This window comes from Oncorhynchus gorbuscha, linkage group LG05 (genome assembly GCF_021184085.1).
Source record: "Oncorhynchus gorbuscha isolate QuinsamMale2020 ecotype Even-year linkage group LG05, OgorEven_v1.0, whole genome shotgun sequence".
Classification (NCBI taxonomy): Eukaryota; Metazoa; Chordata; class Actinopteri; order Salmoniformes; family Salmonidae; genus Oncorhynchus; species Oncorhynchus gorbuscha.
Genome location: NC_060177.1, coordinates 28,933,478 through 28,956,082, shown reverse-complemented (window position 1 = coordinate 28,956,082; position 22,605 = coordinate 28,933,478). Strand labels below are relative to the sequence as shown.

The 22,605-nt window shown below is 43.5% G+C and overlaps 1 protein-coding gene across 1 annotated transcript in view; it reads right to left on the bottom strand.

Moving 5' to 3' along the window:
* The window catches only part of LOC124035792 (immunoglobulin superfamily DCC subclass member 3-like), a 121,954-nt gene extending 101,751 nt beyond the window's left edge, over nucleotides 1–20,203 (bottom strand). Inside the window, exons 1-2 of the mRNA XM_046349525.1 lie at nucleotides 19,967–20,203; nucleotides 5,864–6,169 (exon numbers count right to left, since the gene is read on the bottom strand). Of these exons, the coding sequence (XP_046205481.1) occupies nucleotides 5,864–6,169; nucleotides 19,967–20,030 (370 nt within the window). The 5' untranslated portion in view covers nucleotides 20,031–20,203. The remainder of the gene's footprint in view (nucleotides 1–5,863; nucleotides 6,170–19,966) is intronic.
* Nucleotides 20,204–22,605: the final 2,402 nt, after the last annotated feature.

The following is a 22,605-nucleotide window of genomic DNA, read 5'->3' as shown; positions in this document are numbered from 1 at the left end:
ACATCCTAGTACATCCTGTAATCAGATTGTGGAGCACATTCAGAGAGATCAGAGAGATATGTGCTGGCCAGGTGTGGATACATGAGTAGATTCATTGTGTGACACATTCATTGTATGACTGTATATGAAATGTTGTTTGTAATACCAGCTCTAATGCTGAGCTCTACAGCTGACAAGACAAGACCTAATATTAGCCGTCCCCCTCAGCAGTGAATATTCTAATTGGCCCAGGTTTGACCAGGGGTAGGCTGTCATTGTAAATAAGAATTAGTTCTTAACTGACTTGCCCGGTTAAATAAAGGCCAAATAAAAAGAATACTATAATAATAATAATATGCCATTTAGCAGACGCTTTTATCCAAAGCGACTTACAGTCATGTGTGCATACATTCTACGTATGGGTGGTCCCGGGGATCGAACCCACTACCCTGGCGTTACAAGCGCCATGCTCTACCAACTGAGCTACAGAACCACTGAATACTCCTCGGGTGCTGAGCTGTCAGTCACCCTATTAAGGGAGGACCGATTTTCATTTCACCCCCCCTCCCGGTTGTACATCCACTCCACCCTCAGACCACTAAATCATAAATAAGAAGTCATGGAAGAGTCAAATCCAGGATTTTCTCTCATGTAAAAGCGGGGAGATGCTGAAACGGTAACTATGGGCTGACTTTTGAGAGAAAGCCTCCCTAAGGAGGTTTTAAGAGGTTTCTTGTGTCTGGCGGCGCCACTGAGCAATGATGACTTTTTCCCGTGGCCTGTGAGATGCAAGGCCCTCCCCGTGACCACTGAGCCACCTCGGTCCCATTGAGCGGCGAGGCTGCATGGACACAACAGCACAGCAGTGAGTTGTCTCCTTCCTGGCCTGTGTTACACACAGGGCAGGAATCTAAGCCCTCTGCCAGCCTTTGTCTGTCAGTGTGTAACTCAACGCAGCACAGAAGAGCTTTCAGAAACGCTTAACTGTACAGTATCACAAAGGTGCTGCTTTGATTGCTCCCCACGACCTCTGCAGGGAGAGGATGTCTGTGCATTTGAGTTACTATATTGTAGGCAAGTGTGTGTGTGTGTGTGTGTGTGTGTGTGTGTGTGTGTGTGTGTGTGTGTGTGTGTGTGTGTGTGTGTGTGTGTGTGTGTGTGTGTGTGTGTGTGTGTGTGTGTGTGTGTGTGTGTGTGTGTGTGTGTGTGTGTGTGTGTGTGTGTGTGTGTGCGCAAAGGGTTTTTAAAAGAATACTACACATTCAACTGACCCATTGTTCTCCAATGTAAGGCAGTGACATATGCCGTTTTTTTTCTTCCACAGAAACACATGGGTTTGTCTATTGTTCTCCAGCACTGCACAGCAATGGAGCACTGGAGCACACCACATCATCATTAACAAACATATGAAGGTACAGAGTTCAACACAAAGGGTCCTCTATTAGCCGTTAAAGGACAAAGGCTGCTGCACAAGCTTGGAGACCACATCAATTACTGTGGCTGCCTTACTTAAGACACCACCAACCCTCTGCTCTATGGTCACTTCACTGTTCAGTTACAACGACCCGAAGCCTCGTGAAGCAAGGAGACAAGACCTTCTGAAAATAACAAGCGCCACATAACATAACACATTCACTTTGAGACTAACTCCAGTGGAGGCTGCTGAGGGGAGGACGGCTCATAATAATGGCTGGAATAGAGTCAGCGGAATGGTATCAAACACATCAAAAACATGGTTTCCATGTGGTTGAGACTAGAGGTCGACTGATTAATCGGAATAGCCGACTAATTAGGGCCGATTTCAAGTTTTCATAACAATCTGTAATCGGCATTTTTGGACACCGATCATGGCCGATTACATTGCACTCCACGAGGAGACTGGGCAGGCGGACTACCTGTTATGCGAGTGCAGCAAGGAGTCAAGGTAAGGTGCTAGCTAGCATTAAACGTATCTTATAAAAAACGATCAATCTTAACATAATCACAAGTTAACTACACATGGTTGATGATATTATTAGTTTATATAGCTTGTCCTGCATTGCATATAATCGATGCGGTGCCTGTTAATTTATCATTGAATCATAGCCTACTTCGCTAAACGGTTATTTAACAAGAGCATTCGCGAAAAAAGCACTGTCGTTGCACCAATGTGTACCTAACCATAAACATTAACGCCTTTCTTAAAATCAATACACAAGTATATATTTTTAAATCTGCGAATTTAGTTAATATTGCCTTCTAACATTAATTTATTTTAACTAGGGAAATTGTGTCACTTCTCTTGTGTTCTGTGCAACAGAGTCAGGCTATATGCAGCAGTTTGGGCTGTCTGGCTCGTTGCAAACTGTGTGAAGACCAACTTCGCCAAACATTTGCGAAAAAAGCACAATCGTTGCACGAATGTACCTAACCATAAACATCAACCCCTTTCTTAAAATCAATACACAGAGGTATACTTTTTTAAACCTGCATATTTAGTTAAAAGAAATCCAGGTTAGCAGGCAATATTAAACTAGGGAAATTGTGTCACTTCTCTTGCGTTCATTGCACGCAGAGTCAGGGTATATGCAACAGTTTGGACCGCCTGGCTCGTTGCGAACTAATTTGCCAGAATTTTACGTAATTATGACATAACATTGAAGGTTGTGCAATGTAACAGGAATTTAGACTTATGGATGCCACCCGTTAGATAAAATAAGGAATGGTTTTACTGAAAGAATAAATGTTTTGTTTTCGAAATGATAGTTTCTGGATTTTACCATATTAATGACCCAAGGCTCGTATTTCTGTGTGTTATTATGTTATAATTAAGTCTAGGATTTGATATTCGATAGAGCAGTCTGACTGAGCGGTGGTGGGCAGCAGCAGGCTCGTAAGCATTCATTCAAACAGCACTTTCGTGCGTTTGCCAGCAGCTCTTCCCTGTGCTTCAAGCATTGAGCTGTTTATGATTTCAAGCCTATCAACTCCGAGATTAGGCTGGTGTAACCGATGTGAAATGGTTAGCTGGTTAGCGGGGTGTGCGCTAATAGTGTTTCAATCGGTGACGTAACTCGCTCTGAGACCTTGAAGTAGCTGTTTCCCTTGCTCTGCAAGGAGCGATGGGTAACGATGCTTCGAGGGTGGCTGTTGTTGATGTGTTCCTGGTTCGAGCCCAGGTAGGGGCGAGGAGAGGGACGGAAGCTATACTGTTACACTGGCAATATTAAAGTGCCTATAAGAACATCGAATAGTCAAAGGTATATGAAATACAAACAGTATAGAGAGAAATATTCCTATAATAACTACAACTACTAAAACTTCTTACCTGGGAATATTGAAGACTCATGTTAAAAGGAACCACCAGCTTTCATATGTTCTCATGTTCTGAGCAAGGAACTTAAACGTTAGCTTTTTTTACATGGCACATATTGCACTTTTACTTTCTTCTCCAACACTTTTTTTGCATTATTTAAACCAAATTGAACATGTTTCATTATTTATTTGAGGCTAAATTGATTTTATTGATGTATTATATTAAGTTAAAATAAAAGTGTTCATTCAGTATTGTTGTAATTGTCATTATTACAAATAAATAAAGACATTGTGGAAAAATTGGCAGATTAATCGGCTTTTTTGGTCCTCCCATAATCGGTATCGGCATTGAAAATTCATAATCGGTCGACCTCTAGTTGAGACCACTACATTGACTCCATACCAGCCATTATTATGAGCCGGTCCTCCCCTCAGCAGGCTGGAATCTACTGGAATTACTCCACATTCTTATTGACCGAGTCACTGGTGCTTCCTGCTTTAGTTTTTGCTTGTAAGCAGGAATCAGGATAGAATTATGGTCAGATTTGCCAAATGGAGGGCGAGGGAGAGCTTTGTATGCATCTCTGTATGTGGGGTAAGGTGGTCTAGAGTTTTTTTTTCTCTGGTTGCACATTTAACATGCTGATTTGAGTTTCCGTGCATTAAAGTGCCCGGCCTCTAGGAGCGCCGCCTCTGGATGAGCGTTTTCCTCTTTGCTTATGGCCATGGTTCCATTTCCTCTTTGCTTATGGCCATGGTTCCATTTCCTCTTTGCTTATGGCCATGGTTCCATTTCCTCTTTGCTTATGGCCATGGTTCCATTTCCTCTTTGCTTATGGCCATGGTTCCATTTCCTCTTTGCTTATGGCCATGGTTCCATTTCCTCTTTGCTTATGGCCATGGTTCCATTTCCTCTTTGCTTATGGCCATGGTTCCATTTCCTCTTTGCTTTTGGCCATGGTTCCATTTCCTCTTTGCTTATGGCCATGGTTCCATTTCCTCTTTGCTTATGGCCATGGTTGCAATGCTTAGCACTTGACGTGGAACTCAAGTGAATCCAAAAAAGGGCTTTGTTGCTAGAGCGGAGCCTAGAAAATTCATCTTGGTGCCAGCAGCCAGCAACAGGGCGATCAGCAACACTTTGAGATTACAGCAGGCACAAGAACGCAGTGTGAACGTCAAGTATAAAGGCTTGCCAATAGTAAATTACAGAGAAGAGTACAGATTATGAAATAATACCAGGGACAACACGAAGGGAGGGCAAAATCCAAAATGCATCTGTGTAAATAAGGCAAACCATCAAATCCATCTCCCTGGCTCCCTAAGTCGCTCATATTGGGCTCATCCAAACATAATGTGGCTCCAATATTAAAGCTTGGTAAATACAGTAGCCTGTTGGTTACTCTGACTGTATAGCCACGTATCCAACAGCGGTCGGCTACATGAGAGACATTCTGTAGACATGGGTTGACAAACCCAATGTCAGATTTCACCACCTTCCAACAATAGTGATGGCAAAAAGTTCTGCAGATTTAAACTTAAACCTACATATTATTTAGTTACTGTATTCATATTCATTGTATTCATTGAGTCAAACTTGCTAGCAATCAACAAATACCTCCCCTATTACCAATGTTGGTAATATGTTGGAAATGGCTAATTATGCTTTTCAATAACATTGTAATAACATGGTACTACCATGGCAGTAATAACCCCGTAGCAAGGTTATTAAAGGAACACCTAGTAAAACTGACTATCCTACCGATCCCCGACTTCGGCGATGTCATCTACAAAATAGCTTCCAATACTCTACTCAGCAAACTGGATGCAGTTTATCACATTGCCATCCGTATTGTTACTAAAGCACCTTATACCACCCACCACTGCGACCTGTATGCTCTAGTCGGCTGGCCCTCTCTACATATTCGTCGCCAGACCTACTGGCTCCAGGTCATCTACAAGTCCATGCTAGGTAAAGCTCCGCCTTATCTCAGTTCACTGGTCACGATGGCAGCACCCACCCGTAGCACGCGCTCCAGCAGGTGTATCTCACTGATCATCCCTAAAGCCAACACCTCATTTGGCCGCCTCTTTATAGTTCTGTGTTGCCTGTGACTGGAACGAATTGCAAAAATCGCTGAAGTTAGAGACTTTCATCTCCCTCACCAACTTTAAACATCTGCTATCTGAGCAGCTAACCGATCACTGCAGCTGTACATAGTCCATCGGTAAATAGCCCACCCAATTTACCTACCTCATCCCCATACTGTTTTTATTTATTTACGTTTCTGCTCTTTTGCCCACCAGTATCTCTACCTGCACATGACCATCTGATCATTTATCACTCCAGTGTTAATCTGCTAAATTGTAATTATTCGCCTACCTCCTCATGCCTTTTGCACACAATGTACATAGACTCTTTATTTTTTTTCTACTGTGTTATTGACTTGTATATTGTTTACTCCATGTGTAACTCTGTGTTGTTGTCTGGTCACACTGCTATGCTTTATCTTGGCCAGGTCGCAGTTGTAAATGAGAACTTGTTCTCAACTAGCCTACCTGGTTAAATAAAGGTGAAATAAAAACTTACTGGCGGCCTGCACCCTGGCCCTGCGGCTCACCACCAGACCAAAGGAGTTCTGGCCCACGCACTCATAATCCCCTTCATCAGTTGAGCCGTCAGACTTGGTCCTCTGGAAGCGTCCAATCAGCAGAGTGCCGTTGTGGAACATGGTGTAGTATTGGTCAACCACCAGGAGGACTCCGTTCCGCCTCCACTGCGTGGTGATTGGTGGGATGCCGTCCACCTGACAGTGCAGCATGAGGGGCTGCTCCTGCACCGCGATGATGTCACTGGGCTCCAGCGTGAAGGACAGCTCTGCTCCCGATGTCACACCTACACAAATAGCAGAGAAATACATACGTTACACCTACACAGCTACACAGAAAATACACACAGTGCTCATGAGCAAACAGCCTTAGCAAGCTAGGTTAGAGTTTGGTCTCAAGAGAATTAATTCATTCACACTCACTAGCAAGAACATGTTTTTCAGCACAGTGACAATGACCGATCCACACCTACAAGCACAAGAGAATAGACAGCCAGGTGAACGTAGAAGGAACAGACTGGTCAATCCTTTCTAAACACAGAGCAACCATGGAGTTGTGGTTGCAGATATTGATGTGTGCTATAGAATAAAAAAGCACAATAACTGTACACTGTGATTACTGTGCATGCCACTGTCTGCCAGCTTCCAGTCCCATAATAAACCATCTTGATGTGCTGTTGACAATCCGCCTACCTATTGCCTTTGAGCCATGATGCACTCAATACTGTCTCGTTCTGCTCTCGCAACAAACAGAACACACCGCTGGCTAGTGATGGAGGAAAAACATTGATACAGAAAAACTACTCAACTGTCATACTTGTGTAAAAGTAAAGACACTTTAAAAGAAAATGACTTAAGTAGAAGTGAAATACTACTCAAGTAAAAAGGCAAAAAGTACTTTGGTTTATACTTAAGTATCAAAAGTAAAAGTAAAATGATAACTCGTATAGCGGCACAATTTCCTTTTTTAAATGTATTTACGGATAGCCAGGGGAACACTCCAACACTCAGACATCATTTACAGATAGCCAGGGGAACACTCCAACACTCAGACATCATTTACAGATAGCCAGGGGAACACTCCAACACTCAGACATCATTTACAGATAGCCGGGGGAACACTCCAACACTCAGACATCATTTACAAACAAAGCATTTGTGTTTAGTGAGTGTGCCAGATCAGAGGTAGTAGGGATGACCAGGGATGTTCTCTTGATAAGTGTGTGAATTTTCCTGTCCTGCTAAGCATTCAAAATGTAATAAGTACTTTTGGGTGTTAGAGAAAATGTATGGAATAAAAAGTACATTATTTTCTTTAGGAATGTTGTGTAAAAGTTTTCCAAAAAATAAATAGTAAAGTACAGATACCCCCCAAGAAACCACTTAAGTAGTACTTTCAAGTATTTTTACTCAAGTACTTTACACCACTGCATATCTGTCACGCCCTGGTCAAAGAATTTTGTGTTTATCTTCATGTATTGGGTCAGGCCAGGGTGTGGCATGGGATTTTTGTATTGTGGTGTGTTTTGTCTTGGGGTTTTGGTGTTGGTATTGGTATTGTAGCTTAGTGGGGTATCTAGCAAAGTCTATGGCTGTCTGGAGTGGTTCTCAATCAGAGGCAGGTGTTTATCGTTGTCTCTGATTGGGAACCATATTTAGGCAGCCATATTCTTTGAGTTTGTCGTGGGTGATTGTCCTTAGTGTCTTTGTTCCTGTCGCTGTGTTAGTTGACACAAGTATAGGCTGTTTCGGTTTTCGTTTCGTTATTTACGTTCTTTGTTTTGTAGTGTTTGTGTTAATTCGTGTTTACGTTGTTCATTAAACATGGATCGCAATCTACACGCTGCATTTTGGTCCGACTCTCCTTCACACCTAGAGAACCGTTGCAATATCAGGATATTATTTTTGTTTATATATCGTATCGTTTGACAATATCGCAATATTATTATTCCGCTAAATGGCTTCACCTGCACCAAAACGCCACTATTTTTTTTAGCTTGTTCTTGTTCTCCATCTTTTTAAATAGGGAGGCAATGTAATGAACTTCATCTGTTGTTTGTAGAGAGTCAGACCGAAATGCAGCGTGTAGGTTACTCATGACTTTTAATAAAGATAAAGCGGTACATGAAATAACTGAAAATACAAAAACAACAAACGAGTGAAACTAATACAGCCTATCTGATGACTAACACAGAGACAGGTACAATCACCCACGAAATACAACGCGCACTCAGGCTGCCTAAATACGGTTCCCAATCCGAGACAACGAGAATCAGCTGACTCCAATTAGGAATCGCCTCAGGCAGCCAAGCCTAACTAGACACACCCCTAATAATACACACTCCCAATTAATACAAACCCCAATATGAAATACAACATATAAACCCATGTCACACCCTGGCCTAACCAAACATATAACAAAAACACAAGATACAATGACCAAGGCGTGACAGAACCCCCCCCCTAAGGTGCGGACTCCGGCACGCACCTCAAGAGCATAGGGAGGGTCCGGGTGGGCGTCTGTCCATGGTGGCGGTTCTGGCTCGGGACGTGGACCCCACTCCATAAATGTCCTAGTTCCTCCCCCTCGCGTCCTAGGATAATCCACCTTCTCCGCCGACCATGGCCTAATAGTCCTCACCCTGATCCCCACATAACTGAGGGGCAGCTCGGGACAGAGGGGCAGCTCGGGACAGAGGGGCAGCTCGGGACAGAGGGGCAGCTCGGGACAGAGGGGCAGCTCGGGACAGAGGGGCAGCTCGGGACAGAGGGGAAGCTCGGGACAGAGGGGCAGCTCAGGATAGAGGGGCAGCCCGGGACAGAGGGGCAGCCCGGGACAGAGGGGCAGCCCGGGACCGAAGCAGCCCAGTACTGAGGGGAAGCCCGGTACTGAGAGGGAGCCCAGTACAGAGAGGAAGCCTAGTACTGAAAGGAAGCTCAGTACTGAGAGGAAGCTCAGGCAGGTAGTAGGCTCCGGTAAATCCTGGCTGGCTGGTGGACCTGGATGATTCAGGTTGTCTGGCCGATCTAGAAGATCTTGGCAGACTGGCACTTCTGGCGGATCCTGGCAGACTGGCACTTCTGGCGGATCCTGGCAGACTGGTGACGCTGGGCCGACTGGCGGCGCTGGGCAGACAGGAGACTCCGGCAGCGCAGGAGAGGAGAAAGGCTCTGGCTGAGCTGAACAGGCGGGAGACTCCAACAGTGCAGGAGAGGAGAAAAGCTCTGGTTGCGCTGAACAGGCGAGGCGCACTGGACGCGCTGGGCCGACTGGTAGCACTGGTGGCGCTGGACAGACAGGAGACTCCGGCAGCGCAGGAGAGGAGAAATGCTCTGGCTGCGCTAAACAGGCGGGAGACTCCGATAGCGCAGGAGAAGAGAACAGCTCTGGTTGCGCTAAACAAGCGGGAGACTCCGGCAGCGCAGGAGGGGAGAAAAGCACTGGCTGCGCTGAACAGGCGAGGCGCACTGGAGGCCTGGTGCGTGGTGCTGGAACTGGTGGTACTGGCGCGAGGACACGCACAGGAAGCCTGGTGCGGGGAGCTGCTACCGGAGGACTGGTGTGTAGAGGTGGCTCTGGATAGACCGGACCGTGCAGGCGCACTGGAGCTCTAGAGCACCGAGCCTGCCCAAGCTTACCTGGCTCGATGCCCACTCTAGCCCGGCCAATAGGAAGGGCTGGTATGTGTCGCAGCTGGCTCTGCACCCGCACTGGAAACACTGTGCGCTCCATAGCATAACACGGTGCCTGCCCGGTCTCTCTAGCCCAACTGTTACGGATACAGTTATCCTGTGTGTGTGTGTATCCTGTGTGTGTGTTTCTTTTCTCTCCTTCTCCCCTCACAGGTGAAAATCATCACTCCCCAATCAGTCAACAATCAATCATCAATCAGAAGACACACCTCCTCCTATTTCCTGACCTATCACAGTTCCTTCCCCATGGTTTAAAAAACCCCATCATTTGTTTGTTCTAAAGCTCAGCTCAGCTCAAATCTCTAGCTCAATCTCTCTGTAAATGCCATGTCTGTAGGTCTCTGTGTTTCACTCTCGCTTTGTATCTTAACCTCTCTTTTGTTTAAAGCACCTCATAGCACTTTGTCATCACCTGTGAGTATTGTTTTTGGTTATGGTGTTTGTTTGTTGCTGGTGGGAAAAGGGGGAAACCAAGACAAGTCGCCCATGGGCATACACTACCCGTAGGTGAACTTTGTTAAATACACTAGTTAGAACTGGGCAGACCACCCACTGTATTTTTGGTTAGTTAGTTAGTTGTTGTTAAAGTAGGCTAGTCTAGCTTAGGGGTGTGTTTTTGTATATTTATTGTTTCTTTCCTTGGGTCCAGCTCAGCCCCTTTTCCTGCTCCCCCCATTACCGTGTGTTTATAAATAAACCTAGTTTGACGGTAGATTTCTGTTGTCGTGGTTATTTCGTTCACACTTTTACTTTGTCACAATAATAATTTGCATGAGTTATGTTACGGGTCTCATTACCATCCCCCCTAGACTGTCGGGCCAAAAGGGATTCGTAACACCAACGGTGAGCACAGGGAGTATGCGCAGGTTTCCTACCTGGCATAACTATTCTCCCTTTTAGCCTCCCCCCAATATTTTTTTGGGGGTGACTTTCCGGTTTCCAACCGCGTCGCCGTGCTGCCTCCTCATACATGCGCCTCTCCGCTTTAGCTGCCTCTATTTCCTCCTTGGGACGGTGATATTCTCCCGGCTGCTCCCAGGGTCCTTGACCGTCTAATTCCTCCTCCCATGTCCAAATCTCCAAATGATGCAGTCTCTCCCATTGCAACTGCTCTTCACGATCAACAGGGAGAGTAGGCTCAGGTCTATTCTCTGACTCAGCCACTCTCTCTCTGCGCTTTCCCCCTTTACCTTCGGTTTTCGCTCTGTATAGCAATGCTTTCCTTCTCGATTCCATACGTGTATAGCCCTCTTCGCATTGCTGTAGGGAATCCCAGGCGGGCTCCTGCACTCGCTCTGGGTCGGCCGCCCACCTGTCGATTTCTTCCCACGTCGTATAATCCTTGCTTCTGTTGTCCATAACGTCCACCTTCAGATCCACCTTCAGATCCTGCCAGTTCACACGCTGCTCGGTCTGTGAATCGTGGTGGGTGATTCTGTAATGAACTTCGTCTGTTGTTTGTAGAGAGTCAGACCGAAATGCAGCGTGTAGGTTACTCATGACTTTTAATAAAGATAAAGCGGTACATGAAATAACTGAAAATACAAAAACAACAAACGAGTGAAACTAATACAGCCTATCTGATGACTAACACAGAGACAGGTACAATCACCCACGAAATACAACGCGCACTCAGGCTGCCTAAATACGGTTCCCAATCCGAGACAACGAGAATCAGCTGACTCCAATTAGGAATCGCCTCAGGCAGCCAAGCCTAACTAGACACACCCCTAATAATACACACTCCCAATTAATACAAACCCCAATACGAAATACAACATATAAACCCATGTCACACCCTGGCCTACCCAAACATATAACAAAAACACAAGATACAATGACCAAGGCGTGACAGGCAATTTGTTTTTCAGCACTTTTATTTCCATGACTGATCCAAATGTGTTTTCTCATGGCTCTCTCTTGTCCCTCTGCAGCAGACATATGAGGAGCAATATGTTTGGAACATTGAATCGCAATAAAATCACAGCATCTAATCACAATAGATATCATGAGAATCGTGAGAATCGCAATACATACAGTATTGTATCGGCACATAAGTATTGTGACAACATCGTCTTGTGAGGTCCCTGGTAATTCCCAGCCCTATTGCTGGGCCACATTGATGTTTCCTTACTCTGTTATCACCTGCAGGGTCAATCATCAACACCAAGAGCAAGGTGTCAGTGATGATGTGATTGTCACTTTGAAATCTGCTTCTTCTGCCATGGATAAAATGGAATTCAGAAGATGTTTGTAGGCAGTAATAAACATTCATTTAGGACAGCAACTCAAACGACTGCATTTTGAATGGCTTGAATACAGGTTTGCTCAGATCAATAGTGGAATGCAACAGAGAGAGGGTTTCGAAATGTCTGCTTTTCAGAGAAACGAGCAATGCCTTTTGAGGGCAGATAGAAAAAGAGGCTAAAGATTATGGCCAAGGTCACTGGGGACTGTTGTGTTTTCATCATTTTATCTGCTGCACTCATTTCATATTTGTCTTACAGTAACATAACTGGAAGATTCTTTCCTCTTCACCTGACCTGGTGACATATGAGAGAGAGAGAGAGAGCTGATTGAGGACTCTCCATCTAGTGTCCATCTACACTGAACAAAAATATAAATGCAACGTAAAAAGTGTTGGTCCCCATGACATGGTTCCTGAGCTGAAATAAAATAAATTTTCCACATGTACAAAATGCTTATTTCTCTCAAATGTTGTGCACAAATTTGTTTACATCCCTGTTAGTTAGCATTTCTCCGCTGTTAAGATAATCCATCCACCTGACAGGTGTGGCATATCAAGAAGCTGATTAAACAGCATGATCATTACACAGGGGCATCTTGTGCTGGGGACAATAAAAGGCCACTCTAAAATGTGCAGTTTTGTCACACAACACAATAACCACAGTTTTGAGGGAGTGTGCAGTTGGCATGCTGACTGCAGAAATGTCCACCAGTGCTGTTGGAGGAGAAATTAATGTTAATTTCTCTACCATAAGCCACCTCCAAAGTTGTTTTAGAGAATTTGGCAGTATGTCCAACCGGCTTCACAACCGCAGACCATGTGTATGGCGTTGTGTGGGTGTGCGGTTTGCTGATAACAACGTTGTGAACAGTGTGCCCTATCGATGGCAATTTGAATGCACAAAAATACTGTGACGAGATCCTGAGGCCCATTAAAAGTGCCATGAAAGTCAAGCTTAGCGGAGTCTTCTGCACCTCCGTGCTCTCAGTATCAGGTTTCAGCTGCTGAAGGACTAAGCACTAACAGTCCCTGCCTCGGACCCAGGAATCTGGGCGGGAGGGGCGGCACAGGGGTCAGCAGAGAGGACCTCCGGCGTCATCCCTCAAATCCCATCCCAGGAATACTCTCCTTTAAGTGCAGACAAGGAATGCATTGACATGCTCTCCTTTCTAAACCGTTTCCCTCCCTCCCTCTCTCTGCGAGGTAAGTAAAGCTCCTACGAGACCAAAGAGACATCAGCGCTACCGCCTCTGAAAAACAAAGGGGTGGTGAAATATTTAACCCCTTGCTGGCCGTGCTGCCTGCACAGAGCGCTCTGCTCCGCTGCCCCAACAAAGCCTGAGCGTTCCACACACACAGGAAGCCAGCGCAGTCAGCACAGCTACCAGTACATGAACAGCAAACGAAGAGAACGTGGGTACAGAGGCAATCAGTCACGCTTCCTGTCATGGGCAAAACAATGTTGGAAGCTAAAACACCCATTAGACACTAAAAAGCTTCTGGAAACAAATAAAGCGTTAGAGGAGACAAAAGTGTTACATTATACATATTCTTAGGAGACAGAGGGGCTCTGTTTCTGACCTCTGGATATAGAAGGGACGTTCATGCCAAGCTTTCAAAACTGTCACAGGGCATTAATAGATGTTATCCAGCATCAGAAAACCAGATAACGTCTCAATGCAAGTAGTATTTCGTCGCCCGTAGTTACATCAACAAACTGAATCTGTGTTATTATCATGTCAGTGATTTCAGCAGCAGAACATGGCTTTATTAAGGTATTTCACAGAGATGAGACATTCATGAATGCATTGCAGTGTGTCCTTTTAAGGTGAACAGGAAGCTGATGAATTCAATGAATGAGTTTAAATGAATAAAGCACGGAGAGAGAGCAGAGTCCTGCAGGTTTTCAAATGATAGCTTTGACTGATTGGCTCATCAATGTCATCAGATAGACTCGGAGGTCTGTGGACTCTCACAAAGCACTGATGACTGCCTCCAAGACATTAAACATTAATGTCCACATGGAACATTCATGACTGCTTCCAACACGGTCTTTGTAATCAACATGTATGAACAAAAAGGAGACGAGGAGAGGTGTAATAACAGACGGGTAAGAAGAGAGAGAGAGAGGGGAGAGAGATAAACAGAGAGAGGTGGACAGCATTGCCAGCACATGGGCACAACAGAAGCACTGAGCAGCGAGCTAAGATATAGAGGGGTCAGGGTTATGGATGAGGAGGGGAGAGATGGCTGGCTGGCTGGCTGGCCATGCGTGTGTTGTGTGCTCTGCTGCTGGGTGCTGTGCTATGCTGTGTGGAATAGGAGAAGAGTGGCCAGCACAGCTGTAGATGCCAGAGGTCAGAGCAGAGCCACACTGTCAAAGAGAGAGAGAAAGAGGCACACACAGTCAGGCAGACCCCTCCTCTTAATGCTCCCTTTAACAAGGGGAAGGGGACCCTGGGGTTTGGGATTACCACCGTGGGAGACCAGAAGCCTGCCAGGCTGAGAGAGACAACTGCTGGCTAAGTGTGGCTTGCGCTTGGGCTTACTACTGGCATTCAATAAAACCCACCGTGCTACTGTACGAAGAACTGGAGGGAGGCATCCACAGCCTCACAAACAAACTGCTGCATTTGGCTAAATAATAACCAAGCTCTTATCAACATGGTTAGTGATCAAGCGGTCAAAGCTGCATTACAGCACATTCTGTTGCGGAGCAAAAACACATAAAAAGCTTGGTTTAATCAATCACAGACAGTGAGCATCCTGAACACTGCAGAACAATGCATACTTAATGCTCCCATAATTTCCTCCTCAGTAAAAAGCACTCCTGGGTAATTTGTCCCGTGTCACATGAGGCACTTCAATTTCAGCAGCCACTGCTGTTGTTGTCTAATCAGACCCATACAGCCACATATCTGGATCAGAGCATTACAATGCAATCAAGAGGCAGGTCTCAATTACAGATGCACACTCTCTTGAGAAGTGTGTAAATTGGACCATTTCTTGTCCTGCTAAGCATTCAAAATGTAACAAGTACTTTTGGGTTTCAGGGAAAATGTAGGGAGCAAAAAGTACATGATTTTCTTTAGGAATATAGTGAAATAAATGTACAAGTTGTCAAAAATCGAAATAGTAAAGTAAAGTACAGATACCCTCCAAAAATACTTCAGTAGTACTTTAAAGTATTTTTACTTAAGTATTTTACACCACCGGTTGGCAGAATAGGCACATGTACAGGTAACTGCCAAAATAATGGAAACACTTGAGTAAATGAGGGATACAAAGTATATTAGAAGAAAGAAAGCTGGTGTTTCCACACAGGTGTGGTTCCTGAGTTAATTAAGATATCAACATCCCACCATGCTTAGGGCCATGAAGAATAGTGTCACATCCCTCCAATAGAGTTCCAAACACTAGTAAAATCTATACCAAGGTGAATTGAATCTGTTCTGGCTGGCCAAACAGCCTATTAAGACACTTTATGTTGGTGTTTCCTTTATTTTGGCAGTTACCTGTATATAGCTTCATTTACATATTTTAATACAATATTTCAGAAAATGTGTAATAAAAATAATCTCATATTTGTGTCTATATATCACTCGTAATGGACATTTTGATATACGTATATATAGATTTAAAAAATATTGTATTCAGTGTTGTGCCTGCCTGGCATTAGCCTATGGAGTATACTATCAAGGCTACATCCATAATGGTGTTTTTTCCTCTCTAAAGTAATAACAGAAATTACAATAAAATTATGGTTTTTGTGTTCAGCCAAGTCTTTCCTTCGAAATGGCTATTTCTGACAGCAGCCAATCAGACTCTGTAACATCCATAACGGAGGGTGTAACATCCACAACAGCCATTTTCCTGTCTAAAGTTTTTTTAAACTATCTCTGACAGCAGCCAATCAGACTCTGTAACATCCATAACGGAGGGTGTAACATCCACAACAGCCATTTTCCTGTCTAAAGTTTTTTTAAACTATCTCTGACAGCAGCAAATCGTGGAGGTAAACGTCACACACCTCCACACCTCTGCTATTTTTACAGCACTTTTCTGTGGGAGATCAAAACATTATCTTTAATTCTTGGGTCGACCCTGTAAGTAAAGACTATATGATTGTACACCTATCCACAGGCATCTACCCATGTCAATTATGAATCATTATGAACCTTCCTTTTGCTCCTCATACTATAAACACACAGACACACACACGCACGCACGCACGCACGCACGCACGCACGCACGCACGCACGCACGCACGCACGCACGCACGCACGCACACACACACACACACACACACACACACACACACACACACACACACACACACACACACACACACACACACACACACACACACACACACACACACACAGCTGCAACAGGGTGCCCTTCACCTTTCAAAGATCAAAGCAATACGCTGACCCACAGACTTAATCACAACACCAGGAAGATGATATTGACAAGGAATATCTACTAACAACGGTCCTAATATAAGCTCTAAGAAAATGTACATTTTATACAAATGACAACTGTGTTTGCATTGTGATGATGACTCACCCTGGCCAATGCATGAACTCCCACCTGCTTCAATCAGCAATATTCCTATGTCAAGTTCCCTCTAGTCCGGCGGTGATATGTGTCCATAACATTGTCAACACATGGTCATTCCCTATGGGATAGGTGCACCTGAGGTCTCTGTATAGACTACTCATCAGTATCTTTCACCACACGAACACAGAAGAATAACAGTTGTGTGTGCAGGCTATAATTATATTACAGGGTCTCACAGGAATAACACAAGTAAACAACAATAGCATCCTTGTAGTGAATGTGACTAACAAAATCATTTGTTTCACGATGCAAATCCAAAAAAAACAATACGAACGATTTATGCTAATTGGGAGACATTGCTGTTGCTCAGCCAATATGATTATATTTGTTGCTGTTGTTGCTATCGTTATTTTGAGCAAACATCTAACAGTGCACACCCCTCTGGTCATATCTTGCAGAATGAAAAGAAAAAACAAGACTGTTCTATTCAAGCTTCACTACAGCTTCTAACCATACACCTTCTTACCTAAGTGGTTTAATGTGGTCTTCCTCATATTGACTGAAACTTTAAACGGCACAAAAAGTGATTCAATCTTTGCAGGATTAGTGAAACAAATCAATTGAAGCTATTTGATTTCTCTCAGATGTGTCGGCTAGAATACATCACAACAACTCCCCTATAACACTCACTAGCCACACACAAAGAACTCAAAGGCCCCAAATTACAAATGTGTTTACACCTTCACTCCTCCTTCCTTACTACATCACTCCTCCTTCCTTACTCCTTGACTCCTCCTTTTTTACTCCTTCACTCCTCCTTCCTTACTCCTTGACTCCTCCTTTTTTACCCCTTCACTCCTCCTTCCTTACTCCTTGACTCCTCCTTTTTTACCCCTTCACTCCTCCTTCCTTACTCCTTCACTCCTCCTTCCTTACTCCTTCACTCCTCCTTTTTTACCCCTTCACTCCTTCACTCCTCCTTCCTTACTTCCTCACTGTCCCTTACTTACTCCTTCACTCCTCCTCCTTTACACCTTCCTTACTCCTTCTTTACTCCACTCCTCCTTCCTTACTTCCTCACTCCTCCTTCTTTATTCCTTCACTCCCCCTTCCTTACTCCTTCACTCCTCCGTCCTTAATCCTTCACTCCTCCTTCTTTATTCCTTCACTCCTCCTTCCTTACTCCTCCACTCTGACTTCCTTACTCCTTCACTCCTCCTTCTTTACTCCTTCACTCCTCCTTCCTTACTCCTTCACTCTTCCTTACTTACTCCTTCACTCCTCCTTCCTTACTCCTTCACTCCACCTTCCTTACTCCTTCACTCCTCCTTCTTTACTCCTTCACTCCTCCTTCCTTACTCCTTCACTCCTCCTTCCTTACTCCTTCACTCCTCCTTACTTACTCCTTCACTCCACCTTCTTTACTCCTTCACTCCACCTTCTTTAGTCCTTCTTTAGTCCTTCACTCCTCCTTCACTCCTCCTTCCTTACTCCTTCCTTACTCCTTCACTCCTCCTTCTTTACTCCTTATCTCCTCCTTCTTTATTCCTTCACTCCTCCTTCCTTACTCCTTCACTCCTCCTTCTTTACTCCTTCCTTACTCCTTCACTCCTCCTTCTTTATTCCTTCATTCCTCCTTCTTTACTCCACTCCTCCTTCCTTACTCCTTCACTCCTCCTTCTTTACTCCTTCACTCTTCCTTCTTTACACCCTTCACTCCTCCTTCTTTACACCCTTCACTCCTCCTTCTTTACTCCTTCACTCCTCTTTCTTTACTCCTTCACTCCTCCTTCTTTACTCCTTCACTTCTCCTCCCTTACTCCTTCACTCCTCCTTCCTTACTCCTTTACCCCTCCTCCCATACTCCTTCACTCCCCCTTCCATACTCCTTCACTCCTCCTTCCTTACTCCTTCACTCCTCTTTTCTCACCCTCCATACTACTGCTCCAGCCTTTACTGGAAATGTGATTACATGGGTGGTGTGTTCCTGTGGGTCTCTATGGCATGATGCTCTTCATAAAAGCATCCCTCTATCCGGGTTACATGCTGGGAAATGGGGCCTCGCATTGAGGGACTAAAAACTGTCAATCATACTGAACAAAGGAGCCAAGAACATTTTAAAAAGAAGTTCATCTGTACAAATATTCTCCTCAGCGGGCAATAACTGCTGTCTTTTTTATTCATTCTCACAGCAATAAATTGACTACACAAAGACTCACTCAATTAAAGATATCTCCCCCTATGACAGATGATAAGCGCAGCAGTGTTCAGTGCAAGGATAAAAAAAAAGAAGGCTAATATGCTCTATGCAGACACGTGCAAGTATCACTGCTATTATGTCAAATGTTTAATATTGGGTTGTAGATTAATTACATTTTAGATTAATAACACAAATACCTACCTACACAATATTTAAATGTACTTTTCATAAGTGGCGGGGAAAAGGAGGCAGAGAGATGGCAGAACATATTGGGAATGGCAATAAATGGCAATAAAATGGAATTTCAAAAGTTATAACATTCCATCAATGCATGAAAGGCTGGTTTGTGTGTATCAATGGTAAGGATTCATAGTGACCACAGCCAACAAAGAAAGGAAGGAGATACTCGTTTTCAAGCAGTCTTTGGCACAGAGAATGTATTTGGCACAAACCAACACAACAGGACACACACGCACGCGCACACGCACACACCTAAGAACCACATGGACCATAATGGGTATAAACAATTATCATTCTTATTTTTAACACATTAGATTAATAGGATAGCCTACTTAAACATCATACAATCCCAATCATATAATAACCTATTGTTGTTGTTATTATTATTATTAGGCTATTATTAGTATTATCAATATCATCATAATTATGATAATAATTAGCCTACCACTTTTTCTTGGTTCAAGTCGCAGGCTACAATGGTAGGAGCCTATATCATCACCATCATCATCTGCCTATATCATTTTCCGGCTCTGAGGTTTTTACACAATTATGCATCAGACCCTATGTGGGTTAACCTATGTGTTTTCTAGGACGTAGGCTGCTGCACGTGGCAACAGCACAATAAAACAATAGGGCGCATGGATTCAAGATTCATTTTTTTTTAAGCAACAACCATGTTGTTATATAGGCTAATGTAGGCTAATAATAATATAGGCTAATGTGGGAATATTTTCAAAGAGTGTCAAACAAGTTCGTGCCAGCTACACATCACCACCGGCTGAAGAGTGAGATCATTGATACAGAAATATCGGGTTCTAAATTCCGTTAGCACACATTCACAAAACACACTAATATAATACACATGCTGCATGGAACTGAATTCCCCAAATGAAGATGAACGTTCAAGGAATAAACGCAAGAGAAGAATATGGTCAAGTTCACGTCCAGCCGAGATGCTCCTATAGTATCGTCCAACCATGTCTGCAGCGGAGACGGTCTAGAAATATAGGGCTAGATATGATGCACTATCTTTGGTCTGCAGCACCCGCGTCTGATAGGGGCAAAAGGCGGTTCCGTTCCCAAAAGGTGTTATCCTGCAGAGGTAGTAGTAGCCTAGAAAGGATATCAATAAACACTTACCGACTAAAGCGTTGAGGAGCAATCCGAAAATGCATGGAACAAGGCAGAGCCTTCTGGTAGCCATTTAATCACTTTGAAATATAATACGATACTAAAAACAACGTGAGGCGATCGGAAGAAAAGAGACATACAGCTAGCTCTTCACGTTCATGAACTACAACAATTGGTGGCTCGCAGGGGTAGAACTTGCTTGCGCCATTTTGCACATCTATCAGGAATCTGTCAGCATCTCGTGCTCTCTCCTCTATATCCCAGTGTCGCTGCCTCACACGCATATCTACGTTGTAGCTTTTCCCACGAACTACACTCTTCCATCTGTCTCCCCTCCTCCCTCTACTGCATTCGCTAAATCATTTTTTTAGGAGTCTACTCTGGGAACAAAAGCGACCAGACCGCTGCGCTCTCAATGCATATATATACTATTAAGCTATGTTCAGTTTGCAAGTGGATTTATATTGAAAAAAAAGATACCATCATTTTTACCGTTAGACTACTCACTACTGTATCCAAATAATTGATTCCCATCGTTATAGGCTAAGCCAAATGTATAAACATTTGCGAGTTGTAGCCTATCAATTTCATGTTTTCTAATGTGTTGTTTTGGCATATAATGCTACTATAATACAAATAATAATACTTCATGTAATGAATAATATTCGAACAATGCTATTATCTGTTGAGTTGTATTACTAGTATTATGAAATATAATAATATATCATGTTAGTCAAGGACAAATAACTGAAACACAAAAGGTGTTAAAATGTGAAATGAAAACAACAATGTCAAAGTGTGCTCACAAATCACCCCTTATGCTGCTCGACATTTCCAGTGATTTATTGTGCATCAATTATTGTGGACCACTTTTGTACCACATTGCGGAAAAACGCTGTTACACGGTCGACCAAGAGGAGAGGAGTGACATCTAACGGTGACGAACAGTATTGCAATTTATCAGCACAGCATCATTACGTGGAATTCCCCAATAGAAGCGCTGTTACAGCGTGGTTGCCTCTGTTCTGCTGTTATAGGCTACATATTCCCCTCCTTGCTACTCCTGTCATTTGCCAAAGTACAGTGCGTGTGTTGACTAATTCTAAATCCATTCAGAAAGTTTCCTTAAGAGAGGGACAAATACTAGGTAACTGAAATGAGCATAACAAAATCGTAAAAATGTAAGCAAGTCATGATGATCTGCATGTGCGAGGAATGAAGACTGGTGAGTTGTGTTTCTTTCCTCTCATTAACAGGATGCAACTGAAGCAAACGTGCTGTAGCTCAATTAAATCTTGTAGGTTAATATTTCTTCCATATATCATTATTTCTTTCTCATTGCTAAGGCCTCTCTAGCCATTTAAAAAATATATTTTTGTTGTTGTTGTTGAATTTTACCCCTTTTTTCTCCCCAATTTCGTGGTATCCAATTGTTGTAGTAGCTACTATCTTGTCTCATCGCTACAACTCCCGTACGGGCTCGGGAGAGACGAAGGTTGAAAGTCATCCGAAGCGACCTCCGATACACAACCCAACCAAGCCGCACTGCTTCACACAGCACAGCGCGCATCCAACAATCTCTAGCCATTTTAGACAACATGATCTTGCATTAACACTGCCTCCACAAATTGTATGTTGTTGTTCTTAAAATTATATATTGTTCCAAGTTTGCACGCACCCCATGTTCCATTACGTTGTCATGGAATATATTAATGCTGCTTACAATCATATAATTAAGAATTCGAAGAATTTAATAGGATCTCTATGTTTCCAACTACCAATCAGCAACTGCACCGTATATCTGGCTGCACATTGAACGATGAGTTTCCTGAAAGGCAAATGGCAAAGGACAGGAGTGGAATGTTAGCTAAAAATACTGATATCCAGACTACAATTACTGTAATTGTAGGCAATCTTAGAAGGTGACATTTCAGAATATGTTGCAAGTAGGCCTAGATTATATGCCTATAGGTAAAGTAGCTTGTAAAGTAACTGTGGTGTACTGCTATAGCCAATGGTCCAGGAAGGCTCAGGAAGGCTCAATCACAATTTGGCATTAAAAATATAAATATGCCTATTCATGAACTGTTTACCCCTTAGGGTAGCTCTGTCCACTTTCATTCATTTCATGATAATATTGTATCTCCATATACCCTAAACACAACAAAAGGCTTTTATGTAGGCCTACCAAAGTTGTTATACCACTCCATTATGTCACTATGCATAAGGCAATCCGATTACGCAAACTAAATTGTCATTAGTTATCCTTAGTAATGGACAGGTTTGATTTTCTTAATATGCCCACCTCTTATGGTGTGATTGCAATCTTGGCGGTTGTAATTTACATCTTATCCCCCCCCCCCCCCCCCTCTTGTTCTACGCGCCTAGTGCCTCGGCTTAAGGTAGCCTAATAGAACCAAGTTATACACTCACAGTAGGTCTGCAATATTACCTGACTGTCATCTGGAGGAGAGGATACATGTGACAAATGTTCAAAGATAAAGCCTCTGTTTTTCTCCAAGGTGAACTATAGTAATCACAAAACCACACATACCTCCTAGTAAGTGCTTCAAAGATGAGCTGGGCTACTTTTGATTCTTTAATTGATATATAATTACAGTGTGTGCATAATGTCTCTGCTATTTTAG